Source organism: Thamnophis elegans, chromosome Z (genome assembly GCF_009769535.1).
Source record: "Thamnophis elegans isolate rThaEle1 chromosome Z, rThaEle1.pri, whole genome shotgun sequence".
NCBI classification, from domain to species: domain Eukaryota; kingdom Metazoa; phylum Chordata; class Lepidosauria; order Squamata; family Colubridae; genus Thamnophis; species Thamnophis elegans.
In genome coordinates this window covers 110,165,357-110,178,640 of record NC_045558.1, presented here as the reverse complement: position 1 = coordinate 110,178,640, position 13,284 = coordinate 110,165,357, and the positions used below count along the sequence as shown (strand labels likewise).

At 37.9% G+C, this 13,284-nt stretch overlaps 1 protein-coding gene across 1 annotated transcript; it reads left to right on the top strand.

Moving 5' to 3' along the window:
• Nucleotides 1-7,230: 7,230 nt before the first annotated feature.
• Nucleotides 7,231-8,100, top strand: LOC116521374 (olfactory receptor 13H1-like). The gene has a single exon (XM_032236052.1). It carries the CDS (start codon nucleotides 7,231-7,233, stop codon nucleotides 8,098-8,100), a length of 870 nt encoding a protein of 289 aa, XP_032091943.1.
• The last annotated feature ends 5,184 nt before the right edge of the window (nucleotides 8,101-13,284 follow it).

Here is a 13,284-nt window from a genome sequence, read left to right as displayed (position 1 = left end):
GTGGATGCAATAAGGGCGGAAAAATGAGCACATTTTGCCACCCATATCGCCACTAAATAAGTCCTAATAAAGGTTCTTAGTAGTATTCAGTCAGATTCGGAGTGACTAGCCCTCCAATGTCGCTCTAGGTGTCTCTTTTGGCGCTTCGGAGTTCCTCGGTGAACCAAGGCACCCTCCTGGATCCACTGCTGCGGAGAGGCCACAAAGGCGCAATCCAATCTAGTGCCCTAGCCACTGCTGTATTCCAGGCAGCGACCGAGGACTCAGTCGGATTGTGGGCAAGGGAGTCAGGTATCTCCCCAGGCTCTGTCTGAAATCCCAATGGGTCCATCAGGCGCCTGGGGCGGAACCATTTAATCAGCTCCATCTCCCTGCAGTGGGGGAGTAGCTTCCGAAAATCAAGCCTCAACAGGAAGTGATCTGACTATGACAAGGGCGAGATCTCTATCCTCAGATCACGTCTCCACTGCTCCAAGAGAAACATAAGGTCGAGCGTGTGTCCCGCCACATGAGTCGGACCCTGAATTACCTTGGTAAAGTCTATGGTTGCCATGGAAGCCATGAACTCCTGGCCCCCATCAGAGTGTTCGCCAAGAGATGGCAGGTTGAAATCTATAAGTCTGGGGAACTCAACCACCAGTCTGGCTACTGACTCTAGGAGCACAGGCAGGGCTGTTGTGACGCAGCTGGGAGGTAGGTACATCAGCAATAAGCCCACTTGACCCCCTAGGTCCAACTTCACAAGGAGAGACTCACACCCAACATTCTCTGGAGCAGGGATCTTGCGAGGAGCTAATGACTCCCGGATTATGACTGCGACTCCTCCACCCCTTCCCTGGTGTCGTGGCTGGTGGAGCAGCTGAAACCCTTCTGGGCACATTTCTGAGAGGGGACTCCTCCCTCGTGGCCCAGCCAGGTTTCAGTAATACATGTCAGGTCTGCCCCCTCGTCTAATAGTAAGTCTCAGATGAGGGGAGCTTTATGGACCACAGACCTGGCATTTAGCAGCAGCAGCCTGAGACCATGGCCCTGGTTTCCCATGTCACCTGGTTCCTGAGTTGAGCTATCAGGGCCAGAACAAGGGATCGCTGTGACATAGCAAACCCTCCTTCCCCCGTAATGGCTAGCCCTGAAACTCCCATCGTACCTGCTCCTCCCAGTCATGACCGTAATGCTCCGGCCCACCCCCATGCCCATAGACCCCCCTCTGTCTCCCAAGGCCCCCGTTCTACTTGGCAGGCCATTCAAACCAGACACTCTGGGATGAGAGGCAGATCCGGGCCCCCATCCACTTCTGCTTCTGCACTCAGTGGAGGGGGCTCCAGGCCATGCTCTCAATTCCCTCATATGTACCAACCAGGCATTCTCCACATATATACCCCACTATAGTTAAAAGAATACAACAATACAGTAAAAATAAATTATGCTAATTTAAAAGAAGGTGGGATCATTCACTCACAAGCATACACATACACTCCACATACGGAAAAGAGGGGGTTGCGCAGATATTAAAATTGGTATTGATGTTGTGCAAGTAAGTTCATTAGTTCATAGGGCAGAAGCACAAAGGTCGAGTCGATGGCAGGGGGATGCAGAGGGAGTAGTTCGTCTTCTCTCCCAGACCGTGTGTCAAAGGGGGGACAAAAAAGTCTGGGTGGCTGAGATAGTGTCCCCGGGGTAGCGGTAGGCGGCAGTGGTCATGACAAGGAAACAAGGTCGTAAATCTGGGAGTCCAGGAGTCCAAAGTCCATAAGCAGTCCAAAGTGCATAAGCAGGGAGAGCCAGGTGGTAAAAATAGTAAGGAGGGGAGGCCCCGCAGCCACAAGAAGGGCGAAGGAGAGGCCACAATGCAGAGAAAATCCGATTGGATGGAGGGGGGGTGCCCGAAGGGGCCGTGACGATGACAAGCAAAATCAGCTGCCCACTTCTGTCCAGCGCTGCACAAATCAGCCACCCCCCTCCTTGGAAATGAACGACAAGCTGATACAACTCCAAAGGCTCCAAGGGCTCTCCCGATCATAAGGAACAGAGACAAAGGCCGCCAGGACTGCCACAGGCTGAAGTATGATGAGGGAAAGGGAGGGGGGTGAGAGGACCGTGGCGGCGGCAGCAAGGCCAGCCACCCGATCCCATTCGGCACCATCCGGACCGGCCACCCCCTCACTGGCACGATAGTATCAATGCAGTCCAAAGGTTCTCCCGAGTTTCCCAAGTCCAAAAAGTAGCCAAAAGGCGCCGGCGTTGTTAGAAGCCACTAGGAACAGCGCTGTCAATGCGACGCCGCCATCTTTGCCACCAGATAGAGAAAAACCAACAAAGTGACCGCGCAGGCTGGGAGCCAGCCAAAACTGGCGACCCCCCAGCTGACTGTCCGGTCGGGTCCCCTGGGTCATACTCTACCATTTAGACGCTTTCTTGCAGGGCTCGCCAGTAAAAACCATGATGCTTCCGGCGTTTCTTTCCGCCTACCCAGCTGGAGCAAGGAGGCTGCCGACCATTCACAAACTCGCACATGCGCACAAGCTTTTCATGTAGTCTTCCACTTCCGTTTTCATTTTTGGCCACCAAAATTGATGTCTGGTGAGATGGAGCATTTTTAGGAATCCAAAGTGGCTTCCCAAGTTAGCATCGTGGCTTCATTGTAGTTCTTCCAGCCTCAAGTTTGTGGGAATGTACAGTTTGGATCCTTTACAGGTTAAGCCATCTCTCATAGTCAGAATTTCTTTGTTATCATTGAGGCAGGGGTCAGTTGACAACACCAATTTCATTGTTGTGGTCAGTTTGTCTTGGATTAGGGTAAGCTGCGAGTTGGTCTGGCCTCTGGTGGTGACTTGAGCCGCCTTTTGGTGGGGGGAATGATGGGGGGAATCACTTCTTCCCTCTTACGGTCATACTGAGGTTTCCTCGATAAGGCATCCACCAGCAAGTTCTTCCCTGCAGGAATGTGCTTCAGTTCGAATTTAAACCTTCTGAAATATTGTCCCCAGAGAACTTGTTTTGGAGACAGTTTCTGGGGGCTTTTGAAGGCTTCAAGGTTTTTATGGTCAGTCCAGACCTCAAATGGCATGTTCCCTCCCTCTAGGAAATGTCTCCAGGTGAGAAGGGCCCACCAGCTGTTTAGGAGAAAGAAGCATAGGCTTCTTTCTCCCAAATGGTCCAACTTCTTTTTGTAGTGGTGAATTTTTTGGAGACATAAGCGCATGGGAAGAGTTGTCATTCTTTGTTGTTTTGCAACTGCTACAGCCACATCTCTGACATCTGCCTGCTGTTCTGGATTGGGGTGTTGCAAAATGGGCTCTTTGGCAAAGAGCCATTTTAATTTTTTGAATGCTTTTTGACAATATATTGTCCACCCAATAGATTGATTAGGCTTTGGTTTTGTCAGGGATGACCCTGTTTTTAACAGTTCAATCAAGGGCAGGGTGACTTCTGCAAAAGCTGGGATGAATTGTTATAGTAGTTCACAAATCCCTGGAAGCTTTGTAGCTGTTTGTGGGTGTGTGGGGATGTGCAGGTGTGGGTGTTTGCGGGTGCAGGGGTGAGTGGGGGTTGCCAGTCTAGCACCACTTTCACTTTTCCTGGGTCCATCTCTATCACCTTGCTGGAAATTCGATAGCCAATGTAATCCAGTGAGGTTTTGTGGAATTCATACTTTGATAGTTTAGCAGCTTGGCAGCTAAACGTTTTTCCCTGAATCGTAATATGCAGTAATATGCATCTCTCAAATCCAGCTTGGTGAACACTTTGCCTTTAGCCAAGTGGTTCAACATGTCTTTCATGAGGGGGAGGGGTAAATGTTTTTTATGCATACGGCATTGATCCTGGTTTTGTCTATATATCAAGTTCATAATTCAGATTGTATGTTTGGTAGTGCTGTAGCTTCTAGGGATTACATTACTGTTTCTGTTATGAATCCTGAGAGTAGTGACTCCATGGATGTTCCTCTGATTTATTGGTAACTTTGTTGAACAAAATCAAAGTGGTGGTAAGATAATGGCTCATAAGACCTATGATTCTGATTTGTTGCTTCAAGCTAGGAAGAAAAAATAGGTAGGTGGATAGGTGCCCATTGAGAAGGACTGGGCCAGCCTATATACAAAATAAAAGTTCAAAATACATGCCCTTGCACACAGGATATACCCAGTTCCTGCAACCATTCTTTATATGTTTTATAAGTCTCTTCATGTCTCCTAATTATCTTTGTTGTTCTTCTCTTATTTTAGGTTTTAAGTCTCTTTTGCAGATGCTTTTTTATCAAGTGGAATTCATTCTATAATTGCTTTAGTCCAGCTGCCATCAGTTCTTTTTGCTATATATTTATATATGTTTTACAATTTATAAAAAACATATAATTTATAATTTCTTGATTGTCATATACCAACAATACTTTTATAAAAACATATCTCTTAAATTATGATACAATGTAAATTTAATACTAGTTACCCATATTCTCTTCCAAATATCCATCTATGTGTAATCCATCTACAGGTAATCCTCACTTACTGACTATTTGCCCAGCAACATTCAATGTTATGGCAAAGCAGAAAATAAATATATTAGATCTATACTAGATCTATACTATACTATACTATACTTTATTTATTTATCAGCACAAATACAACATATTGTGCTGATAAATAAATAAAGGGACACTAGTATAGATCTATTTCAAGCTATTTAGCTCTCCTCAGCTAGCCATACTCTTACTGGGATTTGAACCTGTGCTGTATTATATATTAGGCAGTTGTGTTAGCCACTAAGCCACAAAGTTCTCTTCTCCTCCTTTATCAGCTGAGCCAGGGAAATAGGTATCTATTTAGTGTCACAACCTATTGTATGCCCAAATATGGGAGGAGGCATACTGCTTCCTTTCTCTGTCTATCGGCTCATCACAAGAGACCATCCAGACAGAAAGCCAATATTTTTACTGTTGCCTTTGTTACATTTGTGTTGTATTTGTGCTGATATATATATATATATATATATATATATATATATATATATATATATATATATATATATATATATATATATATACATACATACATACATACATACATACGTGTGTGTGTGTGTGTGTGTGTGTGTGTGTGTGTGTGTGTACACACACTTTAAATATATTTAAATATATTGTGACTTTAAATATATACCTCTCACCCTGGCTGGCTGATAAGGAGTCAAGCCTTGTAGCTCAATGGTTAGCACATCTGCCTGAGAGGCAATAGAGCACAGGTTCGATTCCCAACATAGGGTATGGCTAGCTGATGAGAGCTAAATAGCTTGAAATAGATCTATACTAGTCTCCCTTTATTTATTTATCAGCATAAATATAACAAATGTAACAAAAAGGCAACAGTAAAAAATATTGGGTTTCTGTCTGGATGGTCTCTTGTGACGAGCCGAAGACAGAGAGTGGAAGTGTGACCTTCCTCCCATATTTGGGCATACCAGGGGTTGTGACTTTAAGTATATACCTCTCACCCTGGCTGGCTGATAAGGAGTCGAGCCTTGTAGCTCAATGGGTAACACATCTGCCTGAGAGGCAATAGAGCACAGGTTCGATTCCCAACATAGGGTATGGCTAGCTGATGAGAGCTAAATAGCTTGAAATAGATCTATACTAGTCTCCCTTTATTTATTTATCAGCATAAATATAACATACATACATACATACACACACACACACACACACACACACACACACACACACACACACACACACACACACACACACATATATATATATATATATATATATATATATATATATATATATATATATATATAATCTAATGTGTTGCCTCATGTAATCACCAAATCAATTTTCTATTTCTAAGTGTTTTCTATGAACTCATGCAAAATAATTGTTTCCTACCTTCATATGTTTATGTTCACCGCAACTCACTATTTCAAAGTTGTAGAGGTGGCATAACTTTAGTAGATAATGAGGCATTGGGGAATATGCCTAATGAGAACAAAGTATGTATATTTTTATATATACAAACATATTGTGATTTTGACTGATTATAAAACAAGCATATTTAAAATGAAACAAGAGTTGCTTGCTATTTCAATGTTAATTTTCTAGCAAAACATAAAGCGATCCTTCAAGATCTAGTTACTAAGAGGTATTTAAAATATTTTATGTCTACTTAAACAAAGACTTATTTAAAATAACATTTATATTGAGTAATTATTGAAATAGGTTTCATGTGTGTGTGTGTTTTATTATTAAAAAGAACATAGAATCCAGCATCAGCTAGCTACATTTGAAGAAATTAGTGCATTTCTTTTTGTTATAAATTGCATCACATTTGCAGTAATATCAAGTTTGTTCTTACAATTTACAATAATTTACTTCATTTGATGCATACTGATGCATTATTATGCTAACATTCTTAAATTTTCATAATTATGTCTATGTAGAAGAAATGACATTAGAAGAAACTGACATTTTAAAGTGATTCAATAAATGATCAGGTTTAATTAGTAATGTATATTTCTTTCATAAAAACTGGCTTAACTTTCAAATGAAACAAAGAAATAAGTGAAATGAGTTACATATAGAATATTTATTTGAATATAGAAGGAACAGAAGACAAAACATGAGTTTCTGAAATTCTGAATACTACTGGTTTTTTATTATTATTTTATACAAGATTTATTTTTTTTATACAAGATGTCTTGCAAAAACATTTTTGTTTAAGTATCTCAAAATGAATCTTAAAGATTTATGAAAGTTTGTTCTTTCAATAACTCGCTACTGATTGCTGGGACAATTTCATCCAAATTAAAAAAAATTGCTTCTGAATAAAGATTTAGTGTAGATTCTAAAAGGAAATCAATCCCATGTCAACAATTTATAATAACCTTCTAGGTAGCCAGCATAGAAAGTAAATATTAATTTTAGTTTCATTTTTCTATAAAATAGAATCTTCTGATGAAATTTATCTGGAAATTGAAAATATTCCTTAATTCCTGATCATTTATGGAAAAATAATTCACACACATAGGCAAGATTATTTTAGATATTAAACATTCAAATATAGATTATAATAAAAAGAAGACTTTCAAACATTTTGCAAATGAACTATATGTGTGTGTGTGTGTGTGTGTGTGTCTTTTTTTCTTGTCTTTTCCAGATCACCCCTAATGCAGGAAATAGGAGAAAATGAGACCAGAGTGACTGAATTTATTATCATAGGCTGGTCCAATAGACCCAAGTCAAGGATGGTTTTGATACCAGTTTATATTGTTTCCTATTTTCTAGCAATTGCTGGAAATGGCCTCATAGTTTTAGTAGTCATAAGTGATGCACAGCTACACAATCCCATGTACTTTTTCCTGTGTAATCTGTCTTTTATTGACCTTGGATTCACAACATCTACAATCCCACAATCAATTGCCAATTGCTTAGTGGAAAGGCCTGTGATGTCTTCTACTAGATGTTTTACCCAAATGTATGCTACTCTCTTATTTGGGACAACTGAATGCTTCTTCCTGGCCATCATGGCTTATGATCGTCTGATTGCAATCTCAAGGCCATTGCATTATATTTTTATCATGAGCAGAACAGTTTGCATCTTCTTGGCTGCTGTTGCATGGTTTATAGCCTTTACACTTATAATAGTCCCTTGCCTTGCAAAGCCAGCCAGATTTTGTGGAAAAAATGAAATTGACCATATTGGTTGTGAATTTAAATCAATGTTCAACCTCATTTGCACGGATACCTCTTTGAGCCAAATAAACATATACTTCAGTAGCATTTTGACACTCCTTCTTCCCCTTGGTTTTATTCTTTTTTCCTACATGCGCATTCTTCAGGCCATCCTAAGAATGTCCTCAGAAGGCGGCAGAATGAAGGCTTTTTCAACATGTGGGTCCCACCTGGCTGTGGTGACTATGTATTATGGTGCTGCTATATTTATCTATCTTCTTCCTCCAAACAAGAAGATGCATGAGATTGAAAAAACACTATATATCTTTAATAGTGTGCTAACCCCTGTTTTTAACCCTTTGGTTTATACTCTTCGAAATCAAGAGGTTCTGGGGGCACTAGGAAGAACAGTAGTTAAGAACAAGCTCAGCATGCAATGTTGAACATCACTATAACACTTTTAGCTTGTTGGTTTTGTAATGTTGAAAAGTCATTCACTGATATATTACTTGTTCATTTTCTGTTGAAACTGTGAAATCATTTTATTTCACTAACTGAAGCTGCCAGCTGCTGCCAGCTGCGGAATAGCATAATGTACTTATAGCACTGTGTGCATAAACCTTAAGAATAGAAACTATTTTGAATAAATTAACGAATACATTTTCAAGTACTGTGCTTCAGAGAAAGAAATCATTATTATTATGTAAAAACAATATTGTGCAATTTTTATTACTATTTTTTTTGTTTACACAGCAAAGTATAGAAATTCAGAATAAAACAGTATCTAAGAATCTTTATATTTGATTCCTTTATAAAGAAAGATAGAGAATAGCAAAATAACGTGCTGATATTCTTTGACTGGGATATCTTACAATTTAGAAACAAAAGGAATTATACATACCAAAACAAACACACAAATATACACACAAATACACTTGGGAGAGATTTAAAAATAAATCAGACAAATAGGATTCCAATATTAATTTCCACGAGAAAATGTAATATTAATGTGTATTATCTTCATAAAAAGCTGATTTAAGATATAGTGTTGCAGTAAATGGGCTTGGTTTAGGAGTCATCTACAGTATACAGTGCCATGCTAACCATAGTTCTAAATGGGAAAGTGTGACAATTTTAGATTAAGCCAAGTCCAAAAATGCTACAGAATTTCTAGAAGATTGGCATTCTGCTAAACTAGACATCAATAGATATGTATAAGCAATATCTGCAAATCATGCAAAAGAGATAATCAAGAAACCAAAAAGGTAACAAAAAGACTAAAACAGGCAGAAGAACATAGAATAACCCAAGATTAAGCTCAGACTATCAATCAAGAATCAAATAATACCTCAATCAAGAAACTGCTATACAAGGTAATAGCAGAACCCACTGGGCAATAGAATCTCCAAGACCATATCCATTAACCCTGTTAGGGCAAACCATTAAAATGTAAACTGAGAACAAACCACACTCCCTACTTCCATGTTTCCCCAAAATAAGGCTGGGTGTTATTTTGGGGGTCTTATATTTTTAGGCCCAAAAATAAGCATTAGGGCTTATTTTTGGGGAGTGTCTCGGTAGCGTAGTAGTTAAAAGGCAGTACTGCAGGATACGTCTGCTGGCTGCCTTCAATTAGACAGATCAAATCTCCCCACACTCAAGGTTGACTCAATCTTTCATCCTTCAGAGGTCGGTAAAATGAGGATCCAAATGTTTTGGGGAAATATGCTGACTCTGTAAACTACTTATAGAGGCCTGTAAAAGCATTGTGAAGCACTATATAAATCTAACTGCTAGTGCTAGTGCTACATTATTGTATCTGAAACTCAATATTACTTTGTTTAAAACTATTAAATAGTTTTAAAAAAAACTTTAAACCTTTCAAATAATTGTACATAAGAAATGATTGAAAGAAATTTTTCTGTTCTCAAATATTCTTTTGGTTTGGTTTCTTTCTGTAATATTCCTTTCTTGAGTAAATTCTAGTCCATCGTGGTAAATTAAGTATCAACGCTCACTTATCTTTTTGTGTGTATAAAATGCTTCTGGTGCTGATAGATTTATTTTTATTCCATCCTCTAACAATGGCCTACTTGACTTAATGAATTTGAAATCCAAATTAACCTTATCTTTGTCATTTCTTCAAATTCTGATATTTCCATGATACTTCACTGTGGGATTTTCCTTATTTTTCCATGATTGTGCATACAATAATCTTGCTACAGTTACTATATATAATCTACCACAAGGTGTTTTTTTCACATTTATTAAGTCATAATAAAAAAAGTTTTGGTTTGTTAGCTTCAATTGCTTTGCATCATTGTGTGAATCCAAATGTTATAACTGTTAGCGTTCCAAGTATCATGCAGAATTAAATCAGAGTCCAAGGCAAAACTATCCTTAAAGTTCCAATGTAATAAGTCAGACATCTTGGCACATCTGTAGAATCCCAATTCTGTAAGTTACCTAGGATTCTCACCCAGTTGAAAGTTCATGATCTTGTCCCCACACCCACAAATCCATCACATGGTCCAATCTTCTTCTTCCACACTGGCATCTCCACCCAGATGGTTCCGGTCAGGTGCAGAGGTGCGAAGACAAAAGATGACCTTGGGCTTCTAGAAAAGAATGACAACAACACATTCCACAATTCTACTACTTTCTATTCCCCCCTCCCAACTACTACACTAATGAAACAGCATAATGAAATAAGAGAGAGTTGGCAGGCCAAAGATCCTAAAAGGGATATAACTGCAGGTCTGACAATAACTTTCACACAAATTCACCATCCATGATGGCCATTTTAATGGCCATTCAGTTATTATGGTTCCTAAAAATACAACTGTACAGACCATTTACAACCATTCATGACATTCAGAGGGTCAACATTGTTATCATTTGAGTCAGTACATATCCTATACCTGACCTTTGGTATTTTGAGACTCCCACCCCCTATTGCAGAGCAGAGAGATTGAAGAGACATAGATTGCAAGAGAATAAGATGTTAGTTTTTCTAGTAATTGAAAACAATGGAATCATTCTGGCATGTCAGCATTGGGAACTGAGGGCATGCTACATAAACAACTTTCAGTATATTCTTGAAATATATCTGCTCTGCAAGAGAAAGATTAGGCGAATGAAAGTCAAGTGGTACTTTCCCAGTGGTAATACAGTCATATTGCTTTCAATGTGCAGAAGAACAAACAGTTCACTCCCTTTATATCTATCTCTAATCTCTCTGCTATAGAGAAGAAGTAAGAATCAGGCAAAGGAGAGATCCCAGTAGAACTTGCTTGCTTTTTTCTACCCTCAGCCTCATATTTAATAAAGTCAGTTAATAATCCTTGTCTAACCATTTCTATTTCCCATTGAGTTACATATTATTTAATTATATCAACGTTTTCTAATTTTCAAATTAATAAAACTTCAGATTTGACTAGTGCTTTAAACCACATTAAACTTTCTTAGTTATTTGCAGGCAAGCTTTTTCCTTTTAAATTATCTCTATTTTCTCTGTCTCTTCTTATTCTTTTTAAAGGATCATGGTCCATTCTGTCATACACTTAGAATTAGTCTCTCCGTTGCATTGAAAATATATATTCATTGTAAATCGCTCCCCCCTCAAAAAAAAATTGCTTTAAAAAAGAGACTAAAAAAGCCCAGCATATATTAATGGTCTCTATCTCAGTGACTTTAGTGTTATGTTTTATGTTCCTATCACTCCATTCAACAGTAGTTAGCAATAATCAAACTTGAAACTTAGCAATTTTATCACGATTTGCAGCTATCAAGAGCACAAAATGATAGCATATTTTTCTTTTGTTTTAGTACAAAACAAATAGACCAATGAATACTAGAAATACACCGAAGCGAGGTGTAGAGGGAAAGAAGAGGGGGGAATTAAGAGGGAGTGAGAAGGGAATGTAAGGAGGGTGAGATGGTGGGAAGGGGAGAAAGGAATGGCTGAGGGGGAAGGGAAGTAGAAGAGGGGATTGTTGGAAGGGAGAAATGAAAGTTGGAGGGGTAGAAGGAAGGGTGTATGTAGGATAGAAGTGTTATGAGTTGTTTATTGCTTCTTTTTTTTTTAACTGCACAGTATTTAAGTGATTGTATAAAGGAAAATGAAAATGTAATAAAAGAATCTTTGATCAAAATATATATATATATATATATATATATATATATATATATATATATATATATATATATATATATATATATATATATATATATATATATATATATATAAAAAGAGCACAAAATGGTGAACTAATGCCCTGTTCCTTGTATTTTCATTTAGGTGCAAACCCCAGCTACTGACATTCTCATCAACTGCTGTTCAGCAGAGGTGTGTTAACCAGTTCTATTTCATTTCACTTATATATTATACTTATAATATTATAGTGTTCTACTTGGAAGACTTCCACATGCACATATATTTCTAGAAGGGTATCCTTTGATCCATGGGTATACATTTGTATGGCAAATTGTAATTTTGGAAATGTATATTGCCTGCAAACATGCTATGTAAGATTGATCTTCAGCATATTTCTTTAGTAGGAAATATGTCACCATTATGTTAACTGGAAACACATATTACATAAAAGAATACTTGAACTATGACAGTCAGTCTTCGTCTTATGGCCACAATTGAACCTAAAATTTCCATTGCTAAGTGAGATAGTAGTTAAGTTAGAAACATGATTGTTAAGTGTTACTAAGTGTTTTGAGCTTTCTTACCACAACTGCTAAGTGAATCACTCTACTGGTTAAGTTTGTAACATGCTTTTTAAGTGAATCTGGCTTTCCCATTGACTTTGCTTGTCAGAAGGTCACAAAAGATGATTATGTAACACTGGGACACTTCAACCATCATAATTATGAGACAGTTGCTAAGCTTCTGACTTTTGATTATCTGATCATGATGCAATTTCTACAGTCGTAAGTGTGAAAAATGATCATAAGTCACTTTTTCCAGTGCCATTGTAAATTTGAACAGTCACCAAATGAACTGTTATAAGTCAAGGACTACCTGTAATGTGTTGGTCTAAGTACTAATTAAACCTGTTTTCCTTTCCAAGTATTTTCTATGAATGCTCATGAAATAATTTTTCCCTACCATCATGTGCATACAATCACTGCAACTCACTATTTCCAAAGTTTTAGAGATGGCCTAACTTTAGAAGATAATGAGCCATTGGGGAATATGCCCAAAGAGAAAAAGAGTGTGAGTATATTTTTGTATGTATTGTGATTTTGACTGATTATAAAAAAGCATATTTGAAATGAAAGATTTCTGAACAGGTCATGATTCTTCTTTAATTATCTTTGTAATGATACCAATGTAATTTTTTCTAACAGAACTTAAGATGTTCCTTCAAGATCCAGCTACTTAGAGGTATTTAAAATATTGTGCACACTTAAACAAAAAACTTATTTAAAATAATATAGTTATTTTTTAGGCACAATTATGTTTTAATGTTTCATTCTTTAAAAAATGAACTTTATAGAAATATAACACTGTATCATTAAATATGCATTCAAGGAAATCATTGCTTTTCTTTTTATTGTTTCATAAAATTATGTACAATAATATTTTATAATTTATAGTAATTTGCTTTATATGG